The sequence below is a fragment of the Coturnix japonica genome, chromosome 2 (assembly GCF_001577835.2).
Source record: "Coturnix japonica isolate 7356 chromosome 2, Coturnix japonica 2.1, whole genome shotgun sequence".
NCBI lineage: Eukaryota > Metazoa > Chordata > Aves > Galliformes > Phasianidae > Coturnix > Coturnix japonica.
Genome location: NC_029517.1, coordinates 17,712,963 through 17,725,325, shown reverse-complemented (window position 1 = coordinate 17,725,325; position 12,363 = coordinate 17,712,963). Strand labels below are relative to the sequence as shown.

At 37.6% G+C, this 12,363-nt stretch overlaps 1 protein-coding gene across 2 annotated transcripts in view; it reads left to right on the top strand.

Moving 5' to 3' along the window:
- The window catches only part of LOC107309035 (macrophage mannose receptor 1-like), a 31,930-nt gene that overhangs the window by 15,777 nt on the left and 3,790 nt on the right, over positions 1-12,363 (top strand). For both annotated transcript variants that reach the window (XM_015853449.2, XM_015853448.2), the window contains exons 16-26: positions 623-705; positions 1,562-1,662; positions 2,184-2,323; positions 3,297-3,411; positions 4,523-4,677; positions 5,380-5,482; positions 7,036-7,265; positions 9,049-9,214; positions 10,180-10,326; positions 11,401-11,517; positions 12,143-12,316. In XM_015853449.2, coding sequence (XP_015708935.1) covers positions 623-705; positions 1,562-1,662; positions 2,184-2,323; positions 3,297-3,411; positions 4,523-4,677; positions 5,380-5,482; positions 7,036-7,265; positions 9,049-9,214; positions 10,180-10,326; positions 11,401-11,517; positions 12,143-12,316 — 1,531 coding nt within the window. The remainder of the gene's footprint in view (positions 1-622; positions 706-1,561; positions 1,663-2,183; positions 2,324-3,296; positions 3,412-4,522; positions 4,678-5,379; positions 5,483-7,035; positions 7,266-9,048; positions 9,215-10,179; positions 10,327-11,400; positions 11,518-12,142; positions 12,317-12,363) is intronic.

Genomic DNA, 12,363 nt, shown 5'->3' with positions numbered 1-12,363 from the left:
TGAATTATCTAATATATTAATATTTACATATTAGTTACTATTTTTATTTATATTTATGTACTAGTCATTAATTCAGAAGAATGATTGTGGGCACTTTTGAACCCATCACGAATTTCACATTTTTTTTTTCTTTTAACTGATGATAAGATTGTTGCATTGGTCTTGGAATATCCAGCACAAAACAAGGACCTGAGCCCCATCCACACAGACAGGCAGTTCATGGGCAATGGGACTCTGACTGCAGCCTTCTGGAAGGGCTGAGGTCAGCAGCCAAGAATGCTGATGAGTGACTTTTCAACTCTGATGCAAAGCAGATAAAAAAAAAAAAAAAAAAAAAGAAAAAAGATTTTAGCTGTTTATCCAAGCTAAAGTCCTGAGTTTCTGTCCTACATTACACATTTGTATTATGGTATATTTTTCCAGGCCCTATAGAGAAATCAGTACTGTCTATAGTAGGAAAAGAAAAAAGGCGTGTGAATGTTCAAGGTGTAGCAAAGGACAGTTCAGACATCCTGCATCTGTTGCCTTCTTGCAGCCCAGGCCTGAGACTGTGAAACAAAAAAAACATAAACACAGCTGAGAACAGTCCAATTATTAACTGTGCCAATCACTTTTGTTTTAGATTAACAGAAAACTGAGTGATATATTTCTCGAAAGGGAATCATATTTCATTGGCTTATTTGTCAGTTCTGATCAGAAACTCAGGTGGGTAAAAGAAAAGCACTAAAGCTGCTAATGATCAGCAAACAGTGGTAAGCGTGGGGGTACTTGTGTGTTCTTTCCTTCAGTTAATAACACTTGTGTAACAGAACTCTGGGTAGATTTCAGAAATCTGTGATGAGAAATATTGTTTTTCCTATGCTTAAGCAATGTTTCTATGTTTCTATGTTTTCTATGCTTAAGCATGTTTCTTTCGAATCCGGGAGAGCAAAACTGTAAAATTTCATGAGTAACACTCCTTTCACTTGATGTCTTACACTGAGAGATCTGAATCCAAGCACTACTTCACAGGCAATGAGCAAGGTTTGAGGTGTTTTTGACATCCAGCTCATGATGGGATTAATTCAGATCTCTAATAGTTATGTAGTAAGCTCAGGAGGTTCATACAGAAGTATGTAACCAGAGAAATCCCACTGGCTCAAGTCATGTGAGCCTGAAGCTTCTGCATCTCATAGAGCTCTGAAATTCCTGGTAGGAAACCTGTTTTAGAAATCTTTAGAAGACTTTCATGAGGATACCTTTCTAAAATGAAAGGCAAGTCCATTCTCTGGTGTTACGGCCTCATCCAGACTGTAAGAAGCTGTTGAGTCCAACATTATGCATCCAGGCTTTGGCCAAACAGGACACTGATGAGACTTTAGTGTGACAGTACTGAACATGTGAAAGGCAGCATTCATGCTGTGGGTCTGTCCTCTCTTTTTATGTTGAGTTTTTGTTCCCTGGTCACTATCCATATCTTGCTCAGCCTTTCTGCTAAACAGACCTCATAACTCAAAATGTCTGCTGGAGGTGTCTGTCTGGCAACCCTGTTTTTTGTTTTTTGTTTTTTTTTTTTTTCCAGCTGGCTGGGTAAAACCCCAGTGAACTATGTTGCCTGGGCTCCAGGTGAACCCAATTATTCACATAATGATAAAAACTGTGTGGTAATCACAAAAGATTTTGGTGAGTAAAATAGCAACAAGAAGCATTTGGTCATACATCTTAATGGGCTAATGGCATCAAAAGCTAAATGTTTTTCTGCATGTTTAAACCTAAGGTTCCCCATAATTGGTTGCTGAATAATGGGTACTGTTTTTTCTAACAAGTATCACAGTATCACAGTTTTGTGCGAGTTGGAAGGAATCTTAGAGATCATCGAGTCCAACCCCAGGGATTCGAGCCTCCTGTGTAGCAGAGCGGCACTTCTACCACTTGCGCCACAGGGGGGATTCGAACCCGGGCCTCCAGTGTTGCAAAGTGTCGTCCTTAACCAAGTACATCGAGGCTGAATTGCATGCCAGTGCTGACAGAAGACAAATACACTGCAGAGGGTGGAGGGCTATGTTTGTGCTGCTAGTGTACATAGCAACTGTTTCATATGCCTCTGGAAGGTTACATTTGTGAGTTATGAATATTGACTGGGTTACCCTCTGCAATGGTGGTAAGAGTGTTTGACAGAGTGACTGCATTTCTTTTATTTATAGGCTTTTGGAACAGTATAAACTGTGGTTTGAAAAATAACTTCATCTGTGAAAGGCACAATTCAACTTACTCAGGATTTGTTCCTACTGTACTCCCACCTCTGGGAGGATGTCCTGAAATGTGGATTTTGTTTCAAAATAAGGTACTGTAACAAATAGCAGCAGCTTTCAGAAGATTTGCTATATGTAAACAATTGCATAAATGCTCTCATTTTATACACTACTCCCTTAAATGACATTCTAACTAGCAGTGGAGTCAGCTTTTCTGGCTTTTATATTTCCTGTTTCCTCCAAACTTGCATTTATTAAGTTATAACTTTTAAGTGCTCAAATGCAGTTAGCTGATGTTACTTCTTCAGTTTCTATAACTATTTCTATTACTAGACTTCAGTTTCTATAACTTTCTTTTTATTTTAGACATCTTTATTGCATGGAAATACTGTTCCAATATCCTGATGTGTAACTGCAGTTCCCTCTTTCTAGATAACAGTGAGCTGCAGAAGATGAAAAGTCATGGTTTTTGTATGTAATCAGGTGCCACAATTAAGCTGAGCAAAACCAACCATAAATTAATTGTAAATAAAAAACAAACAAACAAACAAACAAAAACAAGAAAAAAACCCACCAAAACAAAAAACAACAAAGTATTGTTTTTTGCTGGGCCAAGCAAAAGTACACCTAATCACTAATACAAAAAGCACTGAGAAACAAAGAAAAAAAACACAATTCAATCCCATTTCACAATCAATAGGAAAACTACTACTACTACTGTCTGTGGCTTGCAACTGAGGGAACTTGAGAGATATCTAGAAATATTTTCAGTCCCTGAAAAGATTATACTTTTCAAGAACGTGATACCCTCCCTTGGATATCTGGTTAATTTCTCTACCACTTGTGGAAGTTGTTGTCTCTTCCCAAGTTTAACCTTGGACAGCCACAGGTCAGAGCCCTGCACACACAATGCTGTGATTAGCTGTGTCTACCCATTGGCTGCATGTGTGGCATTTCAACAGCTCCCCAAACTACTGTTTGTTGTATGCAGGGACTGATGAATCAAATCATACATGATTCTCTTTGACACCTGAAATTTTGCCTAATTATTTACTCTCCCTACAGTGTTATAAAATAATTGGATCCAGGGAAGAAGAGAGACTAACTTGGTACTCTGCGAGAAGAGCTTGTGTAGAACTTGGGGGAAATTTGGCCTCTATACACAGTGCTCAAGTACAAGGTATGATTTCTCAACCTTTGGTGTTAGCTACAAAGCCAGTACATTTAAAGAGGCCATAATTGTTAGTTAAGACTGTAGCTGTGGCTGCTGTGGCCAAGTAAATTCTTTCTTGTGATTATTAAGTATGTGAGCACTCTGAAATTACATAAAACTATTTCAGACTGGATCAAAGCATTCAGGTCCTGTATGTACTGGTATGTATTGATGACATTGCCAGTCATGGGGAAATTGTGGAATAATCATGTAATGACTGTAAAGATGAATATTTGTGATCCTATTGCAAGATAAACCCACCACCACCTTTCTCATAGTTCCCCTTTTACAAGGTCAAAAGTATCTTCAGAAAACTATGCATTGGTCACCAGTACTCTCCGGGGTAAGGACAGAAAACGGTATTCCAAAAAGCTCTTCTGACTGCTGTAATATTCAGTATCTCTTTTTAACCATTTCAACAAGCAATACCTATGTCACCTATCTTACCGGGTGATATAGTGGCACAGAGGAAGTCAGGGTTAGAATCTGAAACATTCTTGACAAATCTTTTTTTTTTTTTCTTCTTCTTCTTTTGCTGGGGATGGAGTGGAGAAGGAAGTAATTGGATGAGGTTAGGTGCGAAGATCTATAGCAACATACCAACAGTCTTTGCATGACAAGAAGATGGCAGTAACCATAATAGAAGATCTGGAGCTGAATTGCAAACTGAACATGAATATGGAAGAAACATATTGTCCATAGACATCCAAAACCTCTGCTCCCTCCTCATCCATCACCCTCCTGAAACCCTCAGACCTTTCCCAGTGCTTCTTTTCTGAAAAACTCATTCTTTGCTTCCACTAACTGGGATTTTGGCCATTGTAAAGAGTTTGAACTGCCCTCAGAAATTCAGGTTTGACAGTGTACAAACTTTCCCTCAGAAATGACACGTACAGTTGATACTGCCTTTAGGAAGACCAATTAATTCTTCCTAACTCTCTTCTAACCCAAATTTCTATAATATTTTCTAGAGCTCTATGAGTAATGTTTTTATTGTAAAAACTGTTTCTTTTATATTTCTTAATATAATGAAACTACTCCAGTTAAAATACTCATTATAAAATTTATTTTCTTTCAGCATTCCTCACTTTCCATCTAAAGGATGTCACTGATGAGACGTGGATAGGATTAAATGATGAGCATTCATACATTTGGACAGATGGGAGCCCTTATGATTATGCATGTTGGGCAAGAGGATTCCCTTTGCATAAATACAATAGAATTGGCACAAAGGTATGGGACAATACAGGTAAACAGAAAATAAAATCAATACATGCATAACTTAGATAGTATCCTCAAATTTAATTGAACCAGCCTGAGTTCTGTCTAAGCCAGGACGCCGTATCTTCTGCTTAAAGCAGAAAACTTAAGATTATGATGGTGATCAAGATTTTAAAGCTTTACCCAGAGATTAATAGTCCTGTTAAGTGTCTGTAGTTATCTTCATTCCTTTGCAGAAGTTTATATGTGCAGTAAAGGATTTCTGTACTATATTACAGCTAGTATTGCTAAACCTATTAGATTTTACTGAAAATAATCAGTGTTGTTGTTTCTTATTTCACCTTATTATTCTCCTTGTACAGTGTGAAGCCAAATTAAAAATTCAGTAAATTAAGTATGGATTAACATAAACTATAATAAAAATATCTTTTCTGCACTCAAAAGATTTGAAAAACTGACAACAGTTCTTATAGTAATTCGCCAAGGAAAGTATTCTTACTTAAGATGTAAACTAAGATACATTTCTTTTCCAAGTGATATGTTAAACAAAAAGAAAAAAACAAAACAAACAAAAAGAAAAAAACAAAACAAACAAACAAAAAACTTATGAACATGGCCTCCTTAGAACTTTTTATTTGCTAGATTTTTTTTTTTATTATTATTATTTTTTTTTTTTTACTTTATCAGCTATAACTTTTGTATTTTTTCCCCTAGGTTGACTGTATTGCAATGACAATGAGATCTGTAGATGAAGCAGGGAAGTGGGAAAACACAGACTGCCATCATAACAAAAGCTATATTTGCCACATGGACAGCAGTAAGTTCTATTTTTCATACTCTTTGTTGGAAGACTGGTACTGAACAATATAAGCACACAAGTCTCCTGCTACAGTTGCCAGCTTGTTTCTACAGAAACTGAGGTGAAGTCAGCAAGATTCCTTTCCTCTCCAGATATGAAGCCTGCTCTGGAATAACAATTACAGAAATGTTTATGTTTTATAGCCCCTCCCCTTACAGCTTTCAAGGGAGCTGAATGCACCCACTTTGCAGACCACAGATTCACATACAGGCCGGTTGTCTGCATGTAGTGGACTCTTGGGAGGTAGGATCCATCTGATCCTGAGGGAAGTTCCCAACACAAGTTAGAGGATCTGTGCCTTCAAAATCCTGTTTCTCTCTGTTCACAAAAGGAGTCTAACTTTCTGAGACCTAATTAACAGGCTCAGATATGGATATCTGAATAAGGTTATTTTTGCAAAGGCAAATACAATGCATGGAGACAAATGTGTCAGTAACATCCACCATAGGTATCTCAGTTGACTGTTTAATTCATAAGCAGAAGTGCTCAGCCTTCATCAACCCTTCCTCTCATCAAAACCCTTTACATACTCCCTTGGAGGGGTTAATTAAAGTCAGTTAGACTGGCTATTGTGCTCACCAATCTCTTGCAATGATTTTATATCACAAGACTAAGGGTCAGAAGGACAAAAGTTTTAATTGTCATCATATATCCTCAGGGTGGGAGACATATTCAAAGAAGAGCTACACTGCAGATTCTGCAGGAAACGATACAGGAACTACTGAGTAGTGAGCCAAGTTCTGCAGCTAAAAATACAAGGGGAAGCCACAGCTGGGCCAGATGCTACAAGGCCGTACGCCATGCAGTGGAAGAAAGTTGCACAAGGGCATCCCTAGTGAGAACAATTTAGGGCGTTGTCAGCACTGTATGAACACAAATGCCCTTTTACTGTCCTCTGCATTATCTCTTCTACTTCCACATGTACTGTTTAAGGTGCAACTACAATTTCTTTTTTTCACTGTATCCCACAGTGAAAAGAAGAAAGGGAGTAACAAACTGTTCTTAGAATGAAATTCTAATAATTCTAATCTTTTTGAAACTCAAAGGGTGTAGAGATCCTGCTCCATGCTTCTACTTGGGAGGAATTTCACTTGCAGTGCAGTAGGAGAATCTAGAGAGAACTGGATAGAGAATAGCTTTGTGACTCATATTCATGCCTTTTCAGAGAATCATTAAGATTGGGAAAGATGACTAAGATCTCCTAGTCCAATCCTTATCTGATGGGAGTGTGTGTCTGCAGACACAGTTGGTTGTCCTCTGCCTCTCCCTAAGCCCTGGGTGTGCTATGTAAATTATAATTATAAACCATTCGATGTTACTTTTATTAAATATTTCCTGCATTTTAAATGATAAATGGTTTTATTCAATTTTTGTACTTCAATACAAAATAACAAAATATCAAAATATCCATCTACTACACTATGTTTATCCATTACTGAGAAGTTATACTGCTTTTTAGGCAGCTAGGAGCTATAAGTATTTTCTCTTCCTCCTTTCAAATCTTTCTGCAGAGCCTGAACTATTCCATACCACATCTGCTCCAGATTCTGACTTCTTCCATTATGGTAACAGTAGCTATTTAATCATTCCTTCTAAAATGAGTTGGGAAGAAGCAAGAAAAGCCTGCAGGGAGAAATCTTCGGAGCTTGCCAGCATTTCAGATTATTACTGTAATAAGCTCCTTCTGCTCCAGGCAACACAATATGGTGAGCCCCTATGGATTGGACTCAACAGTAATATGGTAAGATTAATAAGTTGATTATTGGTGTGGTTAAATGCTGTTATTTGGTTATACTGTTAATAAAGGAGGAAGATCTGTAGTGTGAATAGGTTTGGAGGCCTAGAACTCCAAGGTGGACAAAACTCGCTTCAGCTTAATTCATCTTTAAAACATTAAACTTCTCATTAATGGAGAGGGATGGGAGTCTGACAACATTTATCTCTATACTAACTGTATGGCAATCTTGGATATACGCACATGTAAACCACCTGGTAAACTTTTAGATGACCGTTTTCAGGAGAGATTAATACTGCTCGAAGGGACCGACAAAGTCATTAATGCTAGCACTTTGTGATCATTCACAGCTGCATTTTTATCACTAATTTTAGATCAGAAGGTTTCAAAGGGGCACCATATCTCTGAACACCTTCCTTGTTCTATGCACAAAAAACATAAAATTAAGAGCAGTAAAATACATACAAACAAATAATAAACTGCATCCAAAAAAGTGAATAAGATGATCCAGGTCCATCACTGTCTAGAGGAACTCTAGAATGAGCATTAGCTCTGTAACTGAGTGCCAAAATAACTTTTAGCTTCTCAGACAAATAGGGCATTACTCAATTCACTCACATTATCAACATGCTTTTATTGCATCTTTATTTGAGGTAAGTAAGCTGCATTGATGTTGAAAATTAGTTCTCTCATGAATAATAATTTTCTTTACTTGTCATAGCTTTCATTGATTGTAATTCCACATGACATGTAACTGAGTAAAACATCTGAATCACAGTATCCCTAGGGAGATCTTGCAATTGATGTGTGTTACTATAACATTTCTGATTATATGATGCAGTAGCACTAACAGAAGGTCACAATATCTGAGACAATTTAAGCTGTTGCTTGAAAAATATACATTTTATGGCCTCTAACCATGCTAGACACTACCTCAGAATGTCTATGTGATTGGTATGTGACCGTGTTACTGAGCTTGACACAGATCTCTACACTTGCAGAACACCACAGGAGGCCTCAATCCAAAACAAATGCTGGTGTTTAAGTACACTTAATATCAAAGCTGGGTGATAAAGTAATCATAGAAACATGCATTAGAAAGCTGTTAATAATTATGAATTTGAATTATGAATTATGAATTTTGAATTCTCACCAGCCATCTATAAAGGATCTAACTTTGCTCTTGCAGAGTGAAGCTCTAAGGTTCTTCCTGTTCTCCAGGCAGTGACCTTGCCCAAATTGTGCTGAGCTCAGGAGGAGCTTGTGTATTTGGCTTAAAGGCTTCTGCTCCCTTAAAGGCTTCTGCTTCCTTGTGTTTATCTTTCACTCCTAAGAAACTTCTAGTTTCTTTTCTCAGATTTTCATGGTGTTAGTTGCAGTTTACTCCTCAAAGCTGCACTTGAGCTGAGTCCTTGTCTGACACCTACCTTCATATCCCTGATTCCTCCTGATAGTTCTGTGGGCTTTGAGTTCCTCGTGGTCACCTTACTCTTTGTGCTGACCTGCCTCCTCACATCATCCAACAAGGGACTGTCACCAAGAGAACCTTGGAAGCACCATCTAGCCTTCAAAACACTTTCATGGGCTGTTTCAGCATTGAAGGCATTCTGCTGTGTCTTAAATTTGTGCTGCTGTGTTCTGACTTGGTTAATATTCTAGTAGCACAAGCCCAGGTATACTGAATTCTACATCTTGCTGCAAAATTGTGCACTTGTGTGGAAATCTGCTTATCTTCAATAGAAGATGAGGGTGTGGAAAATCTATATTAAAAAGTGTGTTTCAATTCCAGGGTTATGGGTACTTTAGATGGAGTGATAAAAAGAAGGTTGATTTTTCTAATTGGCGCTATGGAGAACCAGAAGAGAAAATAGCGTGTGTCTTCCTAGAGCTCAGTGGGAAATGGAAAACAGCACCTTGTAATGAAAAGCATTTTTCTGTCTGCAAAAAATCTGAGGGTAAGTTTGATTTTTAAAACAGAAACTTTCCTGGATCTGCCTTGACTAACCTACACGTTTCTAAGTATACTTTAAGGAATAATACCTTTGTTTTGCAAGAATAGCATTTTATTTTAATGACCTTGTCATTCACCAGTAGAATGCTGAAAATTAAAATGCTTCAGTCATGCTGTGGGACAGTACCAAACTTTTTGCTTTCTCACTTGTCCTAGATCATGTGCTGTTAGCTCTAATGCAGTGTTAATGGAAATTGAGGTTTTTTTGAGCTGTTTTTCTGTAGTGTAGCTATAATTTCTTCTCTATACCATGTTCTGAAATTTGTCTTCAAGTATTTTCAACTTTCTTTTTAATTAAAAAATGTATATATTAACTGACAATGTTACAGTTTCACTCTACAATGTCATTGCTTGGGGGAAAATGAGGGGTAGCTACGCAAATATTCAACAAGTTTCAGATCATTCCATGCTTTGTTTGCTGTAAAACTCATTAAGTACCATCTCAAGGAAAATATTAGAGATTTCAGTTGTAACTTACAGTTTAGTAGGAATCTCATTTAAATTCAGATTGTTATTTGAATCTCTTTAGAGCTTGGGGGTTTTCTACTGTGTTTTTGTTTGTTTGTTTTGTTTTTTAATATGCTTTTTATTGTATCTCTTATTTGTATGAAGCTGACAACCATAACGAGTAACTGGAACTGTAAAAAGCCCTGAACATACAGCTATCCTTTGGGCAGTACCAGTTTAATTTAGCTGGTAACGCTGAAGATCACAGGTGTGCTGTTCAGCTGGGACTGAGCAGTTATGCTCCTTGTTGTCACTCTCAGTATAGTTGCTGGGAATTCTAGCAGCATGTACCAAAGTACATTGTCACTGTTTTTAGGAAATACTTTTTTAATCTTCATTTTATATCCAAAGAACTGCAATATCTAATCAATGAAAGCATCCATACTATTTTATTTCTTTTAGATATAGTTCCATCTGATCCTCCACAGGATATTGGAAGATGTCCTCAGTCAGGTCACATCACTTGGATTCCTTTCCGAAGTCACTGCTATTACTTTAATGCCAATGAGATGAGCTGGGTTCAGTCCGTGACTCAATGCATTCGGTCAGGTAGTAATTGCTTTTAATTCAAAGTTGGGATCTCAATCTTGACGTTAAAAAAATCTGTATATTTTAAAACAAAGACATTAATATCTCATGGTTCACCATTGATGCTGTTTACTTATCACTAATGTTGAAATTAAGGTGATGAGTTGCCTTTGTTTTATAAGGTTATTTATTTTTCTTACCAGCTGTGCTTATTTCTGACTCTGGTTTTTTAGTTCATCAACAAAGTTTCCATTTTTAGTGAGATGTAAAAATGGATTAACCTATCTCTATCCCTATCTATACTTTCCTGTATCTCTCCTATGCACAAGTAGAAGCAAATACTATAATAGCAATAACTTACAAGATGTGATGTGTGGTTTGAAGGAGTTGCAAGCTCTGCTTGAGAGCCCTCATTTCACAGATGGGCTATCTGGCAGTATGTAGAGCCAGGTGAGAGAAAATGCCTCCCTTCCTCCTTTGGGAGGAGTGTGGACCTGACCAAGACCATGACCTGCTGCTTGGCTGTATGCCACCTGCAGTGCTTTGTACCCAGATACTTCATCCTTGCTTCAGGAGGCTGTGAAGAAAGGGAAGCACTGTTCTGCCTAAAATAACAGGTCCTTTAGTTTCACATCCCAATAGACCCTCTTAGCTCTCTTCTCCTCCACTTATAGTTTGCCTCCACTGCCAGAAAAATTAATCTTGTAGTTTGAATCACAGATTTGTTTGCTGAGCACTTTTACAAGTCTGTCAAATCTATTAAGAATAAATGATCACCCATAATATCTATGAAAAGTATTATCCAAATACTCAAAAAGGATTATGTTGGTTTTTTGCTCGATGTTTCAAAATCATCATCCTTACATCCTCACCCCTCATGCTTTTCATGTCTTTCATTCCAGGAAACATCACGGACAGTCTGTGCTGTTCACCTGTGCTACTTCCTGGTTTCCACTTTAACCCTTCCATACTTCCTGCCATCTGGGAGGGGAATTATTATTCATCTTGTCCTATATCTGAGTTTCTAATTTTGGCTGACTCCTAGGTTAAGGAATACCCCCAACTGTCTTCTGTTTGTTTTCTTATGTGTGATAGGTGGAATGCTGACTTCTGTAGAAGACTTGACTGAATCCAACTTCCTGGCAGAACATGCAGACTCATACACAAGCAAGACAAGTGGCTTTTGGATAGGATTATACAGAAATATAAATGGTAACTCTTCTATTTTCTACACATAGTCATAAATAGGATTTGTTAAATGCATGGAAATTTGATTTAGGTATATTGTTGCTTCTGAGGAACTAATTCTAGTTAACGAATCATTAAAGAAAAAAAAAAAGATTTAAAAATTATTGTAAGTTTGTTCTTTCAAACAACATCTATAACAGTCTGTAGGAAAAAAATAAATAAATGTTTGTTTGGCTCCAGTGAAGGATCTTGGCTATTGCCTAGATCTATCAGAGGGTATGTGCCTTCCTGCCAGCACAGCCCTGCCTATCCTGTTAGAAGGAATATTCCCACCTGCTTTCTTTGTGCTCTGACTGAGAATGTTCTCCAGACCCCAGCCTGCTCCTGGCTGGACAGCATCTGCACTGTGGGTGTCTGGCCAGAGCTCTGTCAGGATTCACTGTATGGAGAAACTTAAATAACTATTCTGAAAAGCAGTTACATTGTTTTAAGGAGAGAACAAGATAAAATACATTATAATGTAGCCAGAAAGTGATGAAAGTGGTATTTCTTTATTAGGCTGAGTAAATTAATCAATGGAGGAAAACAAATATTCGTGAAGATCTTTGATGTGTAATGCTTGTTATTGCTAAAACATTTGCAACACCAGGGCAGCTGGTATGGCAAGACAACAGTGCATTGGACTTTGTCAACTGGGATGAAGCAGAGCCCTTGGAAGAGCAGAGTGAAAATGAGTACTGTGTGCAGCTTTCTGCCTCCTCTGGGTCCTGGAATAGCATCCCTTGCTCCTCCGGAAAGGGGTTTATCTGTAAGACACCAAAGAGTAAGTAACTAATTCAATATATGCTTTTGATGTTTATGGTATTGTGT